This window comes from Tachypleus tridentatus, chromosome 3, assembly GCF_004210375.1.
Source record: "Tachypleus tridentatus isolate NWPU-2018 chromosome 3, ASM421037v1, whole genome shotgun sequence".
NCBI lineage: Eukaryota > Metazoa > Arthropoda > Merostomata > Xiphosura > Limulidae > Tachypleus > Tachypleus tridentatus.
Genome location: NC_134827.1, coordinates 100,659,049 through 100,678,315, shown reverse-complemented (window position 1 = coordinate 100,678,315; position 19,267 = coordinate 100,659,049). Strand labels below are relative to the sequence as shown.

Sequence of the window (19,267 nt, the reverse complement as noted above, 5' to 3'; positions counted from 1 at the left end):
CCTATGCCCTAAGATGATCCACATTTCTTTGCTTACCAGTACCATTAAGTATTTAAAAAAAAAAAAAAAATCTGTCTTGTAAATTTTGAATCCCCGGTCTGAACACATGATCTGAGCGTATGAATATTTTGCGTCTGAAAGGGTTGTTATACACCCTTCCCAAAAGTGATGCATTTTTATACACGCTTAAACATTTAAATACGTCAGTCTCGTACACCCCGTTCCATCGCGAATTTTACTGGTTGTGCTTTTCCTATTTGCATATTCAAAATCGTTTCAATATAATGTAGTAAACCTTCTATAGAAGTTTAAAACAACATATGCAAGTGTTCAAGGGTCGTATGATTAGACGTTAATTAAATCATCCAAATATCATGTTGAAGATCTAAAAAAAAATACTGCTTATTATATTAATATCTGAACTTTTACCCTTTTTGTAATTAAGTGCACCAGCATTCCTTTTAATATTTTCATTTATAATATTCGTCTTTGAATAGCTTTTATTACAAAAACATTGAGAAAAATCTGTGCTAGTTTAAGTAAAAACTTAAAGTAATGTAATTTGATTTTTTTAGTTGGTTTTCTTCGTAACCGTTCGGCATGGCCAGGTGAATAGGGGAAGCTCGACTTGCAATCTAAGGGTTGCAGGTTTCAGTCTCCGTCGTCCCGCCAAACATGATCACTCTTTCAGCCGTGGGAGCGTTATGAAGTTACCATCAATCTCACTATTCGTTGATAAAAGAGTAGCCCAAGAGTTGGCGGTGGGTGGTGATGACTAGCTGCCTTTCCTCTAGTTGTCATTCACTGCTACGTGACTGACGGTTGACGCAGATAGTCTTCGTCTATTTTTGCGCGAAATTCAAAACAAGGGATTATTTGTAATCAGAACGTAAGTTCGTTAAAACAGAATGTTTCATTTCAAATATACTTATGAATAATAGCGCGTAGGGCGTGCGACTCGTAATCCGAGGGTCGCGGGTTTCGCTAAACATGCTCGCCCTCCCAGCCGTGGGGGTGTATAATGTGACGGTCAATCCCACTATTCGTTGGTAAAAGAGTAGTTGGCGGTGGGTGGTGATGATAGCTGCCTTCCCTCTAGTACACTGCTAAATTAGGGACGGCTAGCACAGATAGCCCTCGAGTAGCTTTGTGCGAAATTCCAAAACAAACAAACAAACAAACAAAACTTATGAATAGTAAGTTTTTAGTAATGCCTCTCAGAGGGTCAGTGAAAGATCTGTAGAGCAAAACGCTAAAAACCGGATTTCGATACCTGTGGGGGCACAGCACAAATAGCCAATTGTGTAACTTTGCGCTTAAGAACAACCAAACTGTTAGCTACTGTTTTGTACTTCAAGACTCATTTTTAAATTCCACTCATTTGTTTTCTTAATAAACTCTTATTCTTTCGTCGGGGAACGAAATACGACGAAATTAATCGAACAGTCATGTTTTCCCTGGATATAGTTTCACAACGTCACACGATACTCTAATATCAGAAGGGTTTACATCTGAAATCATTAGCAAACGGCAAGAAAAAAAACAAAATTTTTTTGCGACGAAGAGGAAAACAGCACTGCCCTCTACAAAGTTTGATATTGTTGATGCTTATAAATATAAACGAAATGTTTATATTAGCTATTGTTTAATATGGAAAAATAATATCCAATTGTCATTACTTTTTAATAAATGTACAATAATAAATATACTTATGAAAAGCATTGTTACCATAATTTCGCTAATTGGTGCGCAATTTTTAACAAACCTAATTAAGTGATAAGCAATAATACGTACAAAGTAGGTAAATAACCGACATTACCATTCTGAAAGAGTAAGGTTGTGTTATTGCAAAATAAAATTGGTGTTAACTTTTTTAAAATAACGTATTATTGAAAACAAAACAATGGCATAACAGTACGTCATCATACTTAAAGTACTAGAAATCGGGTTTCGATACCCTTGGAGGACAGACCATTGTGTAGTAGCTTTGTGCTTAACTTCAAGCAAACACTTTCGCCTAGTTCCATGACTCATAAAATGGTGACATATTTATAGTAGTTAAATTACTGCTTTATCTGTTGTATCGTTGGAACTGAGCTTTACCTCATAGGTTCTTGAAACTGTCGAATTAATCACTGTTTTCTTATTCTTGGCTGTAAAGAATTCGAATATAACCTTAATCCTTACGGAGGACGTAAGGGAGCCACAAGTGTAGACCTTCGTTTTGGCTGATTGGTCAGTATAATTATTTAACAAAATGCACAAGACTAAAGTTTGGGGTTTCATCCGTAATCAATATGTTCCTGCTTCACTTATGCACTTTCTGCCACGTGCTACGTGATGCGTGTAATACACAAGCGCAATAATGAATAAGCTATTTCCAGCGATAACTGTTGTTCTCTCAGTGTATGTCCACTCCACAAAACTATCCTCAAAACAGAGATTAAATTACCCAAGGGGCCCGTACAACTATTCGTGTAATTACACCATAAAATTATTCAATTTTAAACATACTGATAAAGTATAACGTAACACTTACACCTACAAGTTAGGTGCAGTTACTGTCTTCCTGTAATCGGTCTTCAGAATTAGGGACAGCGAAACGATAGAGGAAGAAAGCAGCAATATGTTTTTTAAACTCAGTGTTCGAGTCCCGGCCCCGAACATACTCGTCCTTTAACTCTTGGAACCATTATAGAGTTCCGTCAATCCTACAATTCGTTGGCAAAGAGTAACCTAAAAGTTAAAAATGGTTTGTTTTTCACCCACCTACTTTCTCTCGAGTTTTATCACTTCAAAATCAGGGATGGCTATCGCAGATAGTCCTCGAGTACAGTTTCGCGCGAAATTTATATCTAATAAACAAATGCAAAGTAAAACTTAAAACTTAGGCTGTTGACTTGAAAAGAGTTTTCCTCACTTTGTCCAGTTTATTTAAGTATTTTGCAAAACGTACAGCTGTCTTGTGATTGGTTATATATCTAGTTGTTTCTGCTTGAGTCTTTATATTCTTCTTTCTTTTAACTCCCACTGTTTTGGCATCAGATAAATGTTTTATTTTTTTTGTAACAATAAGTTTCTACACGTTTGAATATGTTCTGTAATTTGCTGAATGTTTCCAAACGTCTTGCATATTTTCACTTGATACATACAGTACTGAAACTGTTTACAGTGAGCTATAGTGATAACTAAAGTTAGAAATTTTGTTAATGTTTTACGTCTGAACATTTCGAATCCAACATGAGGAAGATTAATATTTCGTGTTTCGCGCATTGGTAAGGAGTTCCAGCTAATATCCGGCCTGACATGGCCAAGCGTGTTAAGGCGTTCGACTCGTAATCTGAGGGTCGCGGGTTCGAACCCCGGTCGCGCCAAACATACTCGCCCTCCCTGCCGTGGGGGCGTTATAATGTGACGGTCAATCCCACTATTCGTTGGTAAGAGTAGCCCAAGAGTTGGCGGTGGGTTGTGATGACTAGCTGCCTTCTCTCTAGTCTTGCACTGCTAAATTGGGGACGGCAAGCGCTGATAGCCCTCGAGTAGCTTTGTGCGAAATTCACAAACAAACAAACTAGCTAACATTTCTTATCGTTTCTTCACTTTTTACTTACGCTATACATCTTGCAGTTCATGGCGGTATATAGTAGACAAAAATCGATTTCTTTACTTAAAATATCATAATGAAGCACGCCGTTGGGGCCTGAATCTGAGGATTTGTTTTTAATTTTGCACAAAGCGACACGAAGGCTATCTGCGCTAGCCATCCCTAATTTAGCAGTGTAAGACTAGAGGGAAGGCAGCTAGTCATCACCACCCACCGCTACTCTTTTACCGTCAAATAGTGAGATTTATCGTTACATAATAACGCTCCAACGACTGAAAGGGCAAGCACGTTTGGTATGACGGGGTATCGAACTTGCGACCCTCAGATTGCGAGTCGAGCACCTTAACCACTTGGCCATGCCGGGCCTGCGAATCCGAGGAAAGCTACAAGTTTGTTTTATGGCTGAGATAAAGGGAGAGCAAAAACGCAGGAGCCTGAACCTCCTAGCCTCACCCCCACGCACGTCACCCAGTACTTCTTGAAATGCAGTTTCACACGTTGTCCCTTTTTTCGCGCTACAAATTAGTGAATTGAGATTGAAATTCCAGAGCAGAGACATACATTTGTGTGTTCGTAAAATCCAATTTATAAATGAAACTGTGGAATCAAAGACACATAGATTAACGACCATGAGGATTTGCTGATAAAAGTAAAATGCTAGTCACTAGGATCTAATGTGTTTCTACTGGTCGTCATTAAAAGTGGGTCAACAAAACGAAACATGCGCTGTGACGATAACCCTACTGCAGGTGGCCGTCAACGCTTCCGGAGTTAAAGTTTCTTGCGAAGACTGTAGGAACGTGAAATACCGGCCTTGTCCCAGTCGTGGAACCAACTCAAAAGATGATTCATTGAAAATCGGCTGACTCGGATACATGTTTTCCAATTAGCGCGTGCGAAAGTGAGTTTTCATAATTTCTACTATTCCTACACGAGCTGCAATCATATGGTGGCTGTTGTTTATATACTTTATTTTTAATCTAGCAATGGATTTTATCAAGCAAACGATTCCATATTAACAAATAAGTAATTACAATCCATTATGTTATTATTTAAAGATCATAATTTCGTTAACCACCCATAAATTAAATTTTTTACTTATTAAACAAATAAAGTTTCACATTTATAAAGTACAGGGCTTTATTATCATTGGAATAATACATAAAGTGGTACGTTACAGTATCAAAACTAGTCTTATAGTACGCGTAATTTGATTGGCCTAAATATACGCACGAATAGGAAGAAATGTCTGATTTTGGAGTGTATACGTCAGTTTTATCAAAAGGTTTGTCGCAACGTTTGTCAGACTTCTCTGTAATTTATTATCTACATCACTAACATTCTCTTATCCAAGTCCTTCACACTATAAAGTGCTTTTTCTGATTCTCAGGTCTGATCAAATTATTGGCCCTTAGCAAGAGAGGTAAAATAAAACATATACTTTGTTATTGTTAATTACATGTAATGATTTTCACAAAACAAATTAACACAGCATATAGTGTCCAATACTCAGCTCCCTTTATTGAATCATTAAGTTTTAGTAAAAATACGTCATTAGAAATTCTGACGTTTCTTGTACAAAAGACTTAAAGTGTTTATTGAAAGCCTCCCAAATTTCATGAAGATATATAAATCGTATCGGACGATGTATCGCAAAACGTCACACTTTTAGTAATTATATACAGTATACATTACAGAAATAATTAATAGAGCGATAAATAGTGGTCATAACGTTAAGTTGAATGTTTATTTCACAGCTCACTTGCGATTCGGTTTGTTCTGAATTTCGCACAAAACTACATGATGGTTATCTGCGCTAGCCGTTTCTAATTTAGCAGTGTAAGACTAGAGGGATGGCAGCTAGTCATCACCACCAACCGCCAACTCTTGGGCTACTCTTTTACCAATGAATAGTGTGATTGACCGTATTTTTATAACGCGCCCATGGAGAGGTTTCATTTAGTAATTAAATATATCACTTCTGATTTGGCTGAATTCTGTCTTATACTAGGCCGTGCTTTGGATTAAGAATAATTTATATTTAACTTGGTTAGATGTTTTATACAAGTGAATGGGGAACTTCCCATATAAAAAAAAATCCACGGAATAAATTATTCCGTTTGTATTTCTGATTGGAAGTTTAGAAATCACGTCAATCTGTTTTGTGAGACTAACGGGCTTGTTTGTTTGTCAGTCTATTTATTTATAGAGTATTTAGACTATCTGTGTATCAACTGCGGGGATTCGAACCACGGATTCTAGCATTGTTAATCCATAAATCCACCACTTGCCCCACCGAGAGATGATATTATAACATGTAACACCACCTGCAATAAACTAAAAGCTTTAGGGAAAAAAATAAATTCGGGCGACTAAGATTATCAAACTCTTACCCCAAATTTCAAAATGGATGTTACAGATGTAAATAATTTTAACTTTTATCCAATTTACTTGAATTTAACAGCCCGTTACACGATATATATATTTACATTGGCACTGTTTTCGAAATTTCAACTTTTATTTTTGGTGATAGGTATACATTCACCAACGTCTATAGATCCAGCTACAGTACTTTCAATAAACCTGCGCAGACCTGGGTTTTTCACCACACGTATACGCATTTTTTCAAGAGAGTACAATAACAAGAAGATTATCAAGTATGCTTATTAAATACGTGATAGGATACGACTGACAGTTTGTATGTCTTATCATAAAACCGGGACAAACTGTACTCTTTGACTAAGGTACAATTAAAATTAAATTTTCAACGTGAGAACAAGCTTTAAGAAAAGCTGAGAATTTGTTGTTTTTGTTTGTTTTTGAATTTCGCGCAAAGCTACACGAGGGCTATCTGCGCTAGCCGTCCCTAATTTAGCAGTGTAAGACTAGAGGGAAGGCAGCTAGTCATCACCACCCACCGCCAACTCTTGGGCTACTCTCTTACCAACGAATAGTGGGATTGACCGTCACATGGCTGAAAGGGCGAACATGTTTAGTGTGACGGGGATTCGAACCCGCGACCCTTCAGGTAAGTTTTCTATAACTGAGTGGAGTAAACAAACACAAAAGCAATATATTGAGTACTAAAACCTTTTAATATTTAAAATCATTCACACACATTCAGAGTACAAACACTTCCACGTGATGAATATATTTTCTTACCAGTGGCGACAAACGTCTCACCACAATCTAAACATATTAACTACACAAATTATTTACAAGTCTTTCCTAAAAGCCTTTCCAACCATTTATGGAATTGGATTAAAGTGAAACCTCATGAGCTGTAACACTTTTGTAAGAATAAATTATCGACAAATTAAATGGTGGTATGAAAGCACATTCACTTTGCAAGAAGAACAAAACACGTTTCAATAGCAAATATTTAAGAAATTATTTCAAGTTTCAAGATTTAAAAAAAAAAAGCACTGAACATTAAAACTGATACAACTACAATATAAAGTATATTTAAAAACCTGCTTCACAAACTGTCTTTGTAAAAAAAAAATGTACATATCTTAAATCACGTTTTTTTCAAAAGCTTAGAAAACATTCTTAACGAGTTTCAAACCCATCATTTCAAGTATTAAAAGACCAAAACTTTCTATCAACGAAGACTTTTACTAAACTTGTACACAGTACACAGATTTATGACAAAATGAATTCCCTGGTCTCTGCACGACCTCTTGAAGACACAGGATGTATGATTATTCTCGATTCGCAATCAAAACTGAATTAACATGATAGGACTGAAGAATAGTCTTAATTATGCGGGAAATACAGTTAGGGTAGTTAAGAAAAACAACACATTTTTACCATAAATATAATTGTGTGTTTGTTTTTAACGGAAAGTTTGAAGAAAATTTATACAAATTTAAGTACTTTTAAAGTTACAGCTTAAGTTATTTAGACACTTTAGTCAAAGGTTAAATTCAACTTACTAGAGCCATAAGTCAGATGTTGTATGAAATACTAGGGTCAAACAGAAGATAAAACAGCTAATTGGATGTTTTTCACTCAATTACAGCTATTAACAGCACATTATGCACAATTCCTTTAACATATATAGTAAAATGTATTAAATGATTTTATAACACAAAACAAGAAATATGCAACATATAAAAAACATGTTAAAAGCCAAAACTGTATCAGTAAACCAAATTTGATAGATAACAAACATGAGGAACAAATAGTTATCATCAGTAATAAATCATCTATTCACAACATTCTTATCCATATTCAATCTTAATATAAGAAGTTTTGGATGAACCCTATACTCACAGGAAACTTACTTTTCTACCTACTGAAAATGATTCAAAATATTATACAAACACCAGACACACTCTTATACGACAGCCTAATTATACTCCAAATAAATAATTTCTTGTAACCTCTCAAGCATGAAAAAACTGCTCAACACTCGGTCACAGCTGTGGATCTTGTTACAATCCATGATCAAAATGCAATGTCCACCTTTTTCACTACAACTTTATATCCGGTAAGAATTTAACTGTTACCATTAACCTCAGAAAAATTGAGATTCATTACAAAACAAGTGTGTGCAAATTTGACAAAAACTTGAAGCAGCAAAGAGAAAAACAAAATCTAACTTTTACTATATCATTAAAATAATAGTCTAAACAAGCACTTGGCTGGAAGTCAAAATTTTGTCATCTACATTCTTTTAATTTTCCTTTTACAAAAAAAAGAAACTATTGCTCGAGAATGAACTAACTTCTGAAACTGGTCCATCCGCTGAATCAAGCTGTCAAAAAAATTCATAACCCACAAAAATATATTCCTTTCTATACACGTGTAAGTCTTCACACAACGTTTTGCAAACTATACTGTGGAATCATAGCTCCGTGTTGGATGGAACTTGCTACCAGATAAATGTAGACAACTGAGAATATACACTGTTTTTAATCTGAAACTGCATTCATCCATCTTCCATTAACTAATCACAGGAACTCCACTCTTTTGGAAAATGAAATGGACTGGAAATTTACTGTTTTCAGAAATTATCTTCATATTCAATGACAACGAATACTAACCAACATTTTGTCCAATCTTCTTTAAGGCATTTAAGAGCACAATACAAAAGTTATGGATTTGAATAGATGATAAGATATATCTAATGTTAATTCCACACATCACCAAAAGTTTGTTTGCTAGTTTAATTTGTTTCACTTTGTTGTGATAAAAATTCTCTCGGCGAGAGTTTTTTAACAACATAATTTTCCAATTTTTGAACCACGTACTTACTTGTTTAGAATCATTGCTTCGACTGTACCCAACTAAATATTTTCAGTTTGCCACCTTGCGAATAAGACATTTTTGTTTATTGAACTACTTCCTAACGAATACCAGTTGAATAAATTATTTTAATACCAAAGTGATTTCAATTGGCCCCACGAGAAAGGAAAGTTTACTTGAAAAAGGTATCCACTCATCTACTCTGTAAACAACAAAACGGTTTTCTCACTCTGTATAAATTTGTTGTTACAAACATTTAAATGATAACGTCAGATACAGTAAAATGTATTCAAGTTTTTCCTTCAGTCTTTAATTAATACTCTATCACACACTAAATCACTTACTTCTGATCCGTAATATTAAACTAATGGTTCAATGTAGTAGATACACTAATCATTATAAGCTAAACCACATAAGTGATTTTATCAGTCATGAAAATTAAACCTAATGGGGATTACTAGACACAGATAAGGAAATGAGAAAAATAAAATGCATTTTCTGTACAAACATAATTTTTCAAGAGAATGTTTGAGATAAATGTTACAATTATTTTAACAACAAAAGTCAAATGATAAATTTCACTGCTTCTGCCATTTCAAAACAAAGTAACAAACATTCATTTTAATTTAAAAAAGAAAATAAAAAAATCATACTACGTATTTACTCAGTTTGAACTTTTATGTGTGAAGGTTTCGTTACAGAAAATGCATTTTTGATCACTTCTTAAAAAGTAAAAACAAAGGACACACATCTCTAAGTGTAATACAAAGATACACATCTTTAAGTGTAATACTGGTAAGAATGTTTCTAATGTCATTTTACTTCAAAAATATTGAGCATAATGTTATTTTCTCAAGCTATTTGAAAGCCTGATTAGACAAAATGAAACTGATTCAACCAGTTACAAAAATAAAACTAGCAACATTCTGATTGTACGTAAAATGATTTCCACGTGCACACATCACTGATCCCACACACACAGTCATATTACAAACATGTAGAAACTTCAACACTGAGTGTCCCAAATAAGATATACAGTGTTGTAAGTGTTCATGTTGCTTTTGTAACAATTTTTACTTGGAAGTTATTTAATAACATTGCAATGGTTTAATTTTTTTTAATCTATAATTAATCTTTGAAGCACTGAAAAAAGGAAAAAAATGAATACAAAATACAGTTTTTGCTATCTAAACCTTACATAACGAAGTTAGTAGCTAAGAACAACATTATAATTCAAACACCATATCCATGTGCCTGTGTTGTTGCTATAAAGACAAAAATAGGTTTCTGAATGTTATTTTGAATTTCTGCACAGAGATAAAGAGCTATCAGCAAGAGGAAGGTAACTAATCAACAGCACCCACTCTTGTACTACACAAGTAGGGTTTGATCACTGTTATGATACACTCACAGTCCCCCATGAAGTACAGATTTGTTGCAGCAGAATACAAAACATGAACCCTCAAATTCACAGTTTTACATACTCACCACAAGGGCACACCCAGTCAGTTTTCAGAACCTAACAGCCATTTCCAGGGTTGAGAAGAAAATCTGGTTTTGTTATTATTTCTCTTGCCAAGTGTCACATTTTACTAGAAGAACCATACAAACTTACAAGTTAACAGATAATCAAATTTTGTAAATGCCTAAAAAATGACATCCACATTGTTTTGGAAATTTCAGTATGACTTAAGAACAAATTACCTGAAACAAGAGGACAAATTGTTTTGATTATAACAATCAACCTGTAGAAGGATGTGGGCTTTCTTGTAGTTATACATGGTCTAGTTTATGAACTAGCATTTCAAAGTCAGCTTTGATGGCAAAATATATATATTTCTATACTTACTTCATGATGTGAGACAACAAAGAATGTTATTTTCAGTACAATAGATAACAAAATACTTTGTGAAAATTGGTGGAGATTTACAGTCAAGTCAGATTAGAAACAAGTAAATAGTAAAATGATTTTCACATTTTTAATTTTGTTTAAAGATATTTGCTTAAAAACAGAGAAATACCAATTGTACCTAACCATATTTTTTCTTATAAGTTCAAGACATACTGTTCTGAATGTCTTGTGTTCTCAAAGTAGCTATTTTAGTAAACAAACTATACATCCTTAAAATTTCATTTATACAGACGATACTAAAATACTACCTTAACACACCAAACTACTGGACCGTACGAAAGATTGCCTGCATCAACATCCTTCCAATTCAGTTACAAGGGTATAGCATTAATGTACTTACAAAAATTCGTGTCGCTTGAATTAAAAACACAGGGCCATTGAGTATACCACTAATAGTAGAATTTCCTTTTGTCATAAATCATTTCAGAAAACTCCTCACAAAAAACACAACCAAACTTGTTTCAGTTTCAGCAGAATTTAATAAAAAAAAATCTTCACACAGATCATGTGTAAAATAAACACAAAAACCTATAGGTTTTATAGTAAAACTGTAGCGGTTACCAAGTACAAACATCCAAAAGCTCAGCAGCTCACACTTAAAAAGAGAATCATTACTATCTCTTCAATCAGAAAGTCATTCAACTTGAATACACCCCTCAAACACGACCTGGTATGGAACTTCCCTCTACAGGAGAACCAGTGCCAAACCTCTCAAAAATGGATTGTTTTCTAATATTCATCTCTTCTCCAGGAAACCTTTGCATCTTTCAGTAGTATAAACCTATCGACAATCCTCGCAAACACAACCTGTTCCTAACAGTCTATCATTTAACCTTTCTGGTGACAATCACACTTCACAGCATACACAGGTAACGCACCATCACCAAACCCCACAGTTGTATAATAAAATATTAAAAAACAAATAAGAAATGTAAAGAACTATTATACTAATACCCCTACTGCTGACAGAAGCTGAGAACTCCTTGAAAATGAGAATGTACAAATGTGAAAACTCCTACTGATCTGGTTTCTAAAATGATAACGAATATTTACAAACTCAACAGAGGTTGATACTAAACTACAGTTTCCTTGTTTCACATACACACTTGTATACACATATTCACAAGTTTAGCTAAGTGGAAATGTGCTTGTTGTTTTTTTTTTTGGTCAAACTTAAAACAGCAGCACACATAGAATAAGCAACACATAAAAGTGTGGCTTCACTTATTAACAAATTAACCTAAAGTTCTGTTATGTTTGGGGAACAAACATTCAACTGTAAGGACACAATGAATGAAATACATATATATTCTTGATGTGTTTAATGTGTCTGTAGAGAGATGAGAAGAGCACTAGATAAAAGTTACACAACAAACAAATGTGCTCAAACCAACTAAACGCCACATTATGTTTTTATTTCTTCAAATAATTTTTGGGAAGACATCTAAAAAAAACCAATACTTCCACACCTACTAATTTAATCACACCAGAGGCATTTTCATGAGCTGATAAATGTTTTGTAAAGTTATAATACAACGATCTCAAGATGTTCCTCTGCCTGGGAAAAACAAAATATTCACTGTGAAAAAAAAAAAACCACAAGGAAAAATGGTAAACACAGTTTACCTTTCAATACTATGATGATGTGTTGGGTGATCACCCAGGAAAGCAAAATTCAGTTTCAAATGTGAAGTTAATGACCAAGCATACACTAATACAATATGACAATGTAATATGAGCTTATAGCTTTTTCACACAAGTCTTACATTCAATACTCAAGGGTATATTTCTCTTATTACAAGTTTCGGTATAGGTCATCTAGTAGACAAACATATCACTGGTGTTAATGGTGTCCAACATTACCATTACCCCACCTGCAACACCATAGCCTCCATAAGCACGGTGTCGTCACTTTTTCAACAAAACTTTTATCAACACAACTGACAAAGTGATGCCTGGGTAAGTCACTGTTGTTTTGGTAAACCACGTGTGGTACACACTGCTACTACACTCATCTGTCAAGTTCGTTACAGCATCTCTTCAAAAGTCGCCATGATGTCACTTTGACGGTTCATATCTATTTGACCCGCCATCTGTAAATGAAATTTAGAAATAATAACCGACTCGAACCAAACTGAATGTTACATGACAATATCAAGACCAGAAACTTGTCTACTTGATAGAGGAATCTCAGTTTTAAAATGAATTAAAAAAACATTCAGTCCATTTCTCTTAAAGATTAACTTCAAGTAAATGCTATCTCTAATTACTTATTTTAAAAAATTATAGTCAGTGACCAAAGGCTAACAAATCTGAAGTCGTCAATCGACACTTTCACTCACAGCTTCCGTCTTCTCCTTGCCTGCTCTCTCTCTCGTTGTCTTTGTCGTTCCGATTCGTCAGCTGCAGAACCCTGCTGGTTGTTGAGAACCTTATCTCCCTGCTGCCACTGGGCTTGATGGGCTTTCCTTACTCTCTCCAAAGCCTCTTCTTCATCTTTCTCCCTACATCAACAAATTAATAAATGAAGCTATGCTTTAAAATAGGTTTGTTTATATTTAAATACAAAATAAAATCTATAAGAAACTCATTTATAAAAGATACTTTTCCACCAAAAATAGAAGCCATAATACACAAATGCTCTACTGTTCATTTATTTATACATTTCTTTAATATCTAAGAACCATTTCAAAGAATATTAACTCTACCATGGTTTTATATTATTATTTAACTTTGATTTTTTTGTTTCATTTCTCAAGATATGGTGAGGAAAGTTGTTGTTGTTGTGTTTGGAATTTCGCACAAAGCTACTCGAGGGCTATCTGCGCTAGCCGTCCCTAATTAAGCAGTGTAAGACTAGAGGGAAGGCAGCTATGCATCACCACCCACCGCCAACTCTTGGGCTACCTTTTTACCAACGAATAGTGGGATTGACCGTCACATTATAATGCCCCCACGGCTGGGAGGGCGAACATGTTTGGCATGACTCGGGCGCGAACCCGCGACCCTCAGATTACAAAGCGCACGCCTTAACGCGCTATGCCATGTCAGGCCCCAGGTGAGGAAAGAAAAAAATAAAATAAAAAATAAATTAAAAATGAATTAATTTAACTGGTTCCTCTGCTTGTTTAAATGATTACCTTGGCAGTTCCTTAGGGCTGTGATATTTTGTTAATAATTAGCATATTAAATCTTTACATCTGTGAGAGTATTCTGTCAACAACTAGCACGTGATCCTACTTTGTTAATAACTAGTACATCATCAGGACAGTGACCGTGTTTTGTAAATAACACCTGCGTGAAATAAGCCTTTTAAGTCAAACGTCCATGTTGTGTAACAGTTGGGCATATAATTACATCACCCAGACTGTTCTCTTCTTTATTTACTTACAAAATTACCAAGGAAGTCTAATTAAGGCCCAAGAATATTATGGTATTTGATGGTTCATATCTGAATTGTCCGTTTCAAATTTATAGTTTCATTTCTGAGTTATTAATTCAAAAGAATGCACACGCATAAGTGGCTAAAATGATACCACTTTGTCGAGAATAATTAAAGTGCAATTCTAATACCATACACATAAATTTGTATATACTGACCTTAGGTAATCTAAAAATAACTGAAAACTTATTACACAAAATGCGACAATTTGCTTCTGTTAGCTTTTTTTAATTTTTATATATAGACACACACAGTTCGTGGGTGAATTCTAAATGTTTTAACAACTCAAACCACTAAAGTGTTAGTAAGTCTATGTAATACTAATAATGTAAAATTAATTAATAAAGAAATAAACACAAATGACAAAATGTTCATATTACTGAATTAATGTGTATTTTTTTGAAAACCTTTCTTTACTGAATATCTGTTACAAGTTGTTAAAATATACTTATGAAATAATTTCACATATCAAACTATAATACAGTAAAGTGAATGTGGGACAGAAGGTTGCTTCACCTTTGTTTTCTCTCTCGAGGCGTAACCTTTCCTTCTCCACTTGTTCTTTCTGATACCTCCTCCATTCCTGCTGTTCTAACAACTGTCGCTGCTATACAGTACAAACACACACAACTTCAGTTAAATATTAACAAGAACACACATTCTGTGACGACAGATACTGATGGACCACCTCAACGGTAGATTAAATGAACAATAACTGAATTTATCCTCTTATTTTCCAAAAGAAGAAAACACCTGTACTTAGCTTCCATTCCCTGTGGTATACCTGTACTCTCTATTATTTCTTTTTAAACAATAGATTTTTTAAAGTATTTGACAATTTAATTTCTTGGGTTACTCAAAAATTATTACAAGAACTTAAGAAAAGGTTTATAATCTCTGGAAAGATAAAAAACTCTTAAACTATTATTATGTTTCCAGTCTAAATATTCAACATCCAAAGGTTTCATGTTTTTATTTACTCTTGTTACTACTGAAAAAAACAACAACACTTAATTTGGACACAAAAAAAAAAAAAAGAAACAAATGCCAGTTGAACTGTTGAAATAACATAAACACCAGTTACGAACGATGGTTACAAGGATGATCGAGTGACAGACCACACATAGTTAGGGTACAGAAAATAACAGAGTGAATCATAATCGTAATGTGAAATCACCTTGCACTCAAAACTAGTAATGAGACAGTCTTGATATTTTTGCAAACAAATATTTAGTAAAAAAATTTCATTAAAAAATGTGATTTTTTGTGTACAAAAAACTAATCTTTACCAAAAATCTACTAAATTTTGTGAAGTTACATATACTGTATCCGGAGTTATAGTGCAAATACTTAACATGTGCAAACGGGTATACAAACTCATGTATATTTACCAAGCCCATTACAAAAGGGTTAATACTTCAATTCATAATGGTCTTAAATTGTAGTGACACTTTAAATAACCAAGAGTTATAAACATAATACAAAATAAAAGGAGTTGGCACTAGGTTTATTTCTACTGTTTTTTACTTTTCTTATGTAAAGGATGCTTACATAAAAGAAATTCATTTGCCTCACAAGCTGACATCTATGTCAGCCAAAGGTATCCACAACACAGCACTATGCTAAAAAGGGAGACTACTCTGACCACAAGTAGGTGGCAGTCACGTATGCTCAGTCTATTGAAAAGATTATGTGAATTTCCAGACTAAAATAATTTGTTGTTTTACCCTCAGTGTTGCAGCAAAATTACATATCAGTAGAACACACAAGCTTTATTTAATTAGATCACTATTACAATTTACCCTACTGAATGGTAAAGAAAACAAGGAATTTGAAAATCTGTAAAGCTAGACACTTAAAATATCTTTTGCAGTACAAGTAAAAAGTTTATATATATAAACTACAGCATATTTCCAGATAATTCAGATGTCCCAGCTTTCTCACAAACTGAACTATAAATGTATGTGGTACATTTTACTAAGATTTTGACTTGGTTGTGCATACCCCTATACAAAATATAGAGCTAAATTACAATACAGTTTTAATATCATACAATCATTCTGCTTGGCGATACATAATATAAATATGCACAGTACCAACTTTTACCAAAGAAAAATCATGCAGGCACATTATGCTCTTCACAACAGCCAGTGAGCTTATAGCATGAAGCTGAAAATTCATTGACTAAGTTACTAACAATGAACAAACAAACAGCAACAAAAGGTGAGGTAAATATATTTTACTAACAATTTTATGCAAAAATATTTAAAAAAAACTAATTAATGTTAACCTCTAATCAGAGCAAGCTCTGCACTTACAGCAAAACCAAATATCCACATGACTATCATTAGAGCTAGCTGAATAAACTGTTTATTTATAAAGATTAGAATGCAAGTTTTAATCAGTTTAATAGCCTAGCTTTCAACATATAGACACCCAACAGCTGAAACACGATATATATAGACACCCAACAGCTGAAACATGACACATATATACATCCAAAAACTGAAACATAACATATAGACACCCAACAGCTGAAACATGACACATATATACATCCAAAAACTGAAACATAACATATAGACACCCAACAGCTGAAACATGACACATATATACATCCAAAAACTGAAACATAACATATAGACACCCAACAGCTGAAACACGATAGATATAGACATCCAACAGCTGAAACATGACACATATATACATCCAAAAACTGAAACATAACATATAGACACCCAACAGCTGAAATACGACACTTACAGACTTCCAACAGCTGAAACATGACACATATATACATCCAAAAACTGAAACATAACATATAGACACCCAACAGCTGAAACATAACATATAGACACCCAACAGCTGAAACACGATAGATATAGACACCCAACAGCTGAAACATGACACATATATACATCCAAAAACTGAAACATAACATATAGACACCCAACAGCTGAAACACGATAGATATAGACATCCAACAGCCGAAACATAACATATAGACACCCAACAGCTGAAACACGATAGATATAGACACCCAACAGCTGAAACATGACACATATATACATCCAAAAACTGAAACATAACATATAGACACCCAACAGCTGAAACACGATAGATATAGACATCCAACAGCCGAAACATAACATATAGACACCCAACAGCTGAAACACGATAGATATAGACACCCAACAGCTGAAACATGACACATATATACATCCAAAAACTGAAACATAACATATAGACACCCAACAGCTGAAACACGATAGATATAGACATCCAACAGCCGAAACATAACATATAGACACCCAACAGCTGAAACACGATAGATATAGACATCCAACAGCCGAAACATAACATATAGACACCCAACAGCTGAAACACGATAGATATAGACATCCAACAGCTGAAACATGACACATATATACATCCAAAAACTGAAACATAACATATAGACACCCAACAGCTGAAACACGATAGATATAGACATCCAACAGCTGAAACATGACACATATATACATCCAAAAACTGAAACATAACATATAGACATCCAACAGCTGAAACACGATAGATATAGACATCCAACAGCCGAAACATAACATATAGACATCCAACAGCCGAAACATAACATATAGACACCCAATAGCTGAAACACGATAGATATAGACTTCCAACAGCTGAAACATGACACATATATACATCCAAAAACTGAAACATAACATATAGACACCCAACAGCTGAAACACGATAGATATATACATCCAAAAACTGAAACATAACATATAGACACCCAATAGCTGAAACACGATAGATATAGACTTCCAACAGCTGAAACATGACACATATATACATCCAAAAACTGAAACATAACATATAGACACCCAACAGCTGAAACACGATAGATATAGACATCCAACAGCTGAAACATGACACATATATACATCCAAAAACTGAAACATAACATATAGACACCCAACAGCTGAAACACGATAGATATAGACACCCAACAGCTGAAACATGACACATATATACATCCAAAAACTGAAACATAACATATAGACATCCAACAGCCGAAACATAACATATAGACACCCAACAGCCGAAACATAACATATAGACACCCAACAGCAGAAACACGATAGATATAGACATCCAACAGCTGAAACATGACACATATATACATCCAAAAACTGAAACATAACATATAGACACCCAACAGCTGAAACACGATAGATATAGACACCCAACAGCTGAAACATGACACATATATACATCCAAAAACTGAAACATAACATATAGACATCCAACAGCTGAAACATGACACATATATACATCCAAAAACTGAAACATAACATATAGACACCCAACAGCTGAAACACGATAGATATAGACATCCAACAGCTGAAACATGACACATATATACATCCAAAAACTGAAACATAACATATAGACACCCAACAGCTGAAACATGATAGATATCGACATCCGAAAACTGAAACATAACATATAGACATGTAACAACTAAAACACGACACTTACAGACATCCGACAGCTGAAACGTAACGTACAGATATCCGACAGCTGAAACGTAACGTACAGATATCCGACAGCTGAAACGTAACGTACAGATATCCGACAGCTGAAACGTAACGTACAGATATCCGACAGCTGAAACGTAACGTACAGATATCCGACAGCTGAAACGTAACGTAATAGACATCCGACAGATGAAACGTAACCTAATAGACATCCATCAGTTGAAATGTAACATATATGGACACCCAACAGGTGAAACGCAATATATATGGACACCCAATGGGTGAAACGTAACAGACATCCATCAGCTGCAACCTAACATATATGGACATCCAACAGGTGAAAGGTAACGTATATAGACATCCAACAGGTGAAAGGTAACGTATATAGACATCCAACAGGTGAAAGGTAACGTATATAGACATCCAACAGGTGAAAGGTAACGTATATAGACATCCAACAGGTGAAAGGTAACGTATATAGACATCCAACAGGTGAAAGGTAGCGATATATAGAC

At 34.5% G+C, this 19,267-nt stretch overlaps 1 protein-coding gene across 1 annotated transcript in view; it reads right to left on the bottom strand.

Annotated features, from left to right (window-relative positions):
* Nucleotides 1-13,107: 13,107 nt before the first annotated feature.
* The window catches only part of LOC143245927 (homeotic protein female sterile-like), an 89,563-nt gene continuing 83,403 nt past the window's right edge, over nucleotides 13,108-19,267 (bottom strand). The window contains exons 25-26 of the mRNA XM_076492181.1: nucleotides 14,694-14,818; nucleotides 13,108-13,273 (exon numbers count right to left, since the gene is read on the bottom strand). Of these exons, the coding sequence (XP_076348296.1) occupies nucleotides 13,108-13,273; nucleotides 14,694-14,818 (291 nt within the window). The remainder of the gene's footprint in view (nucleotides 13,274-14,693; nucleotides 14,819-19,267) is intronic.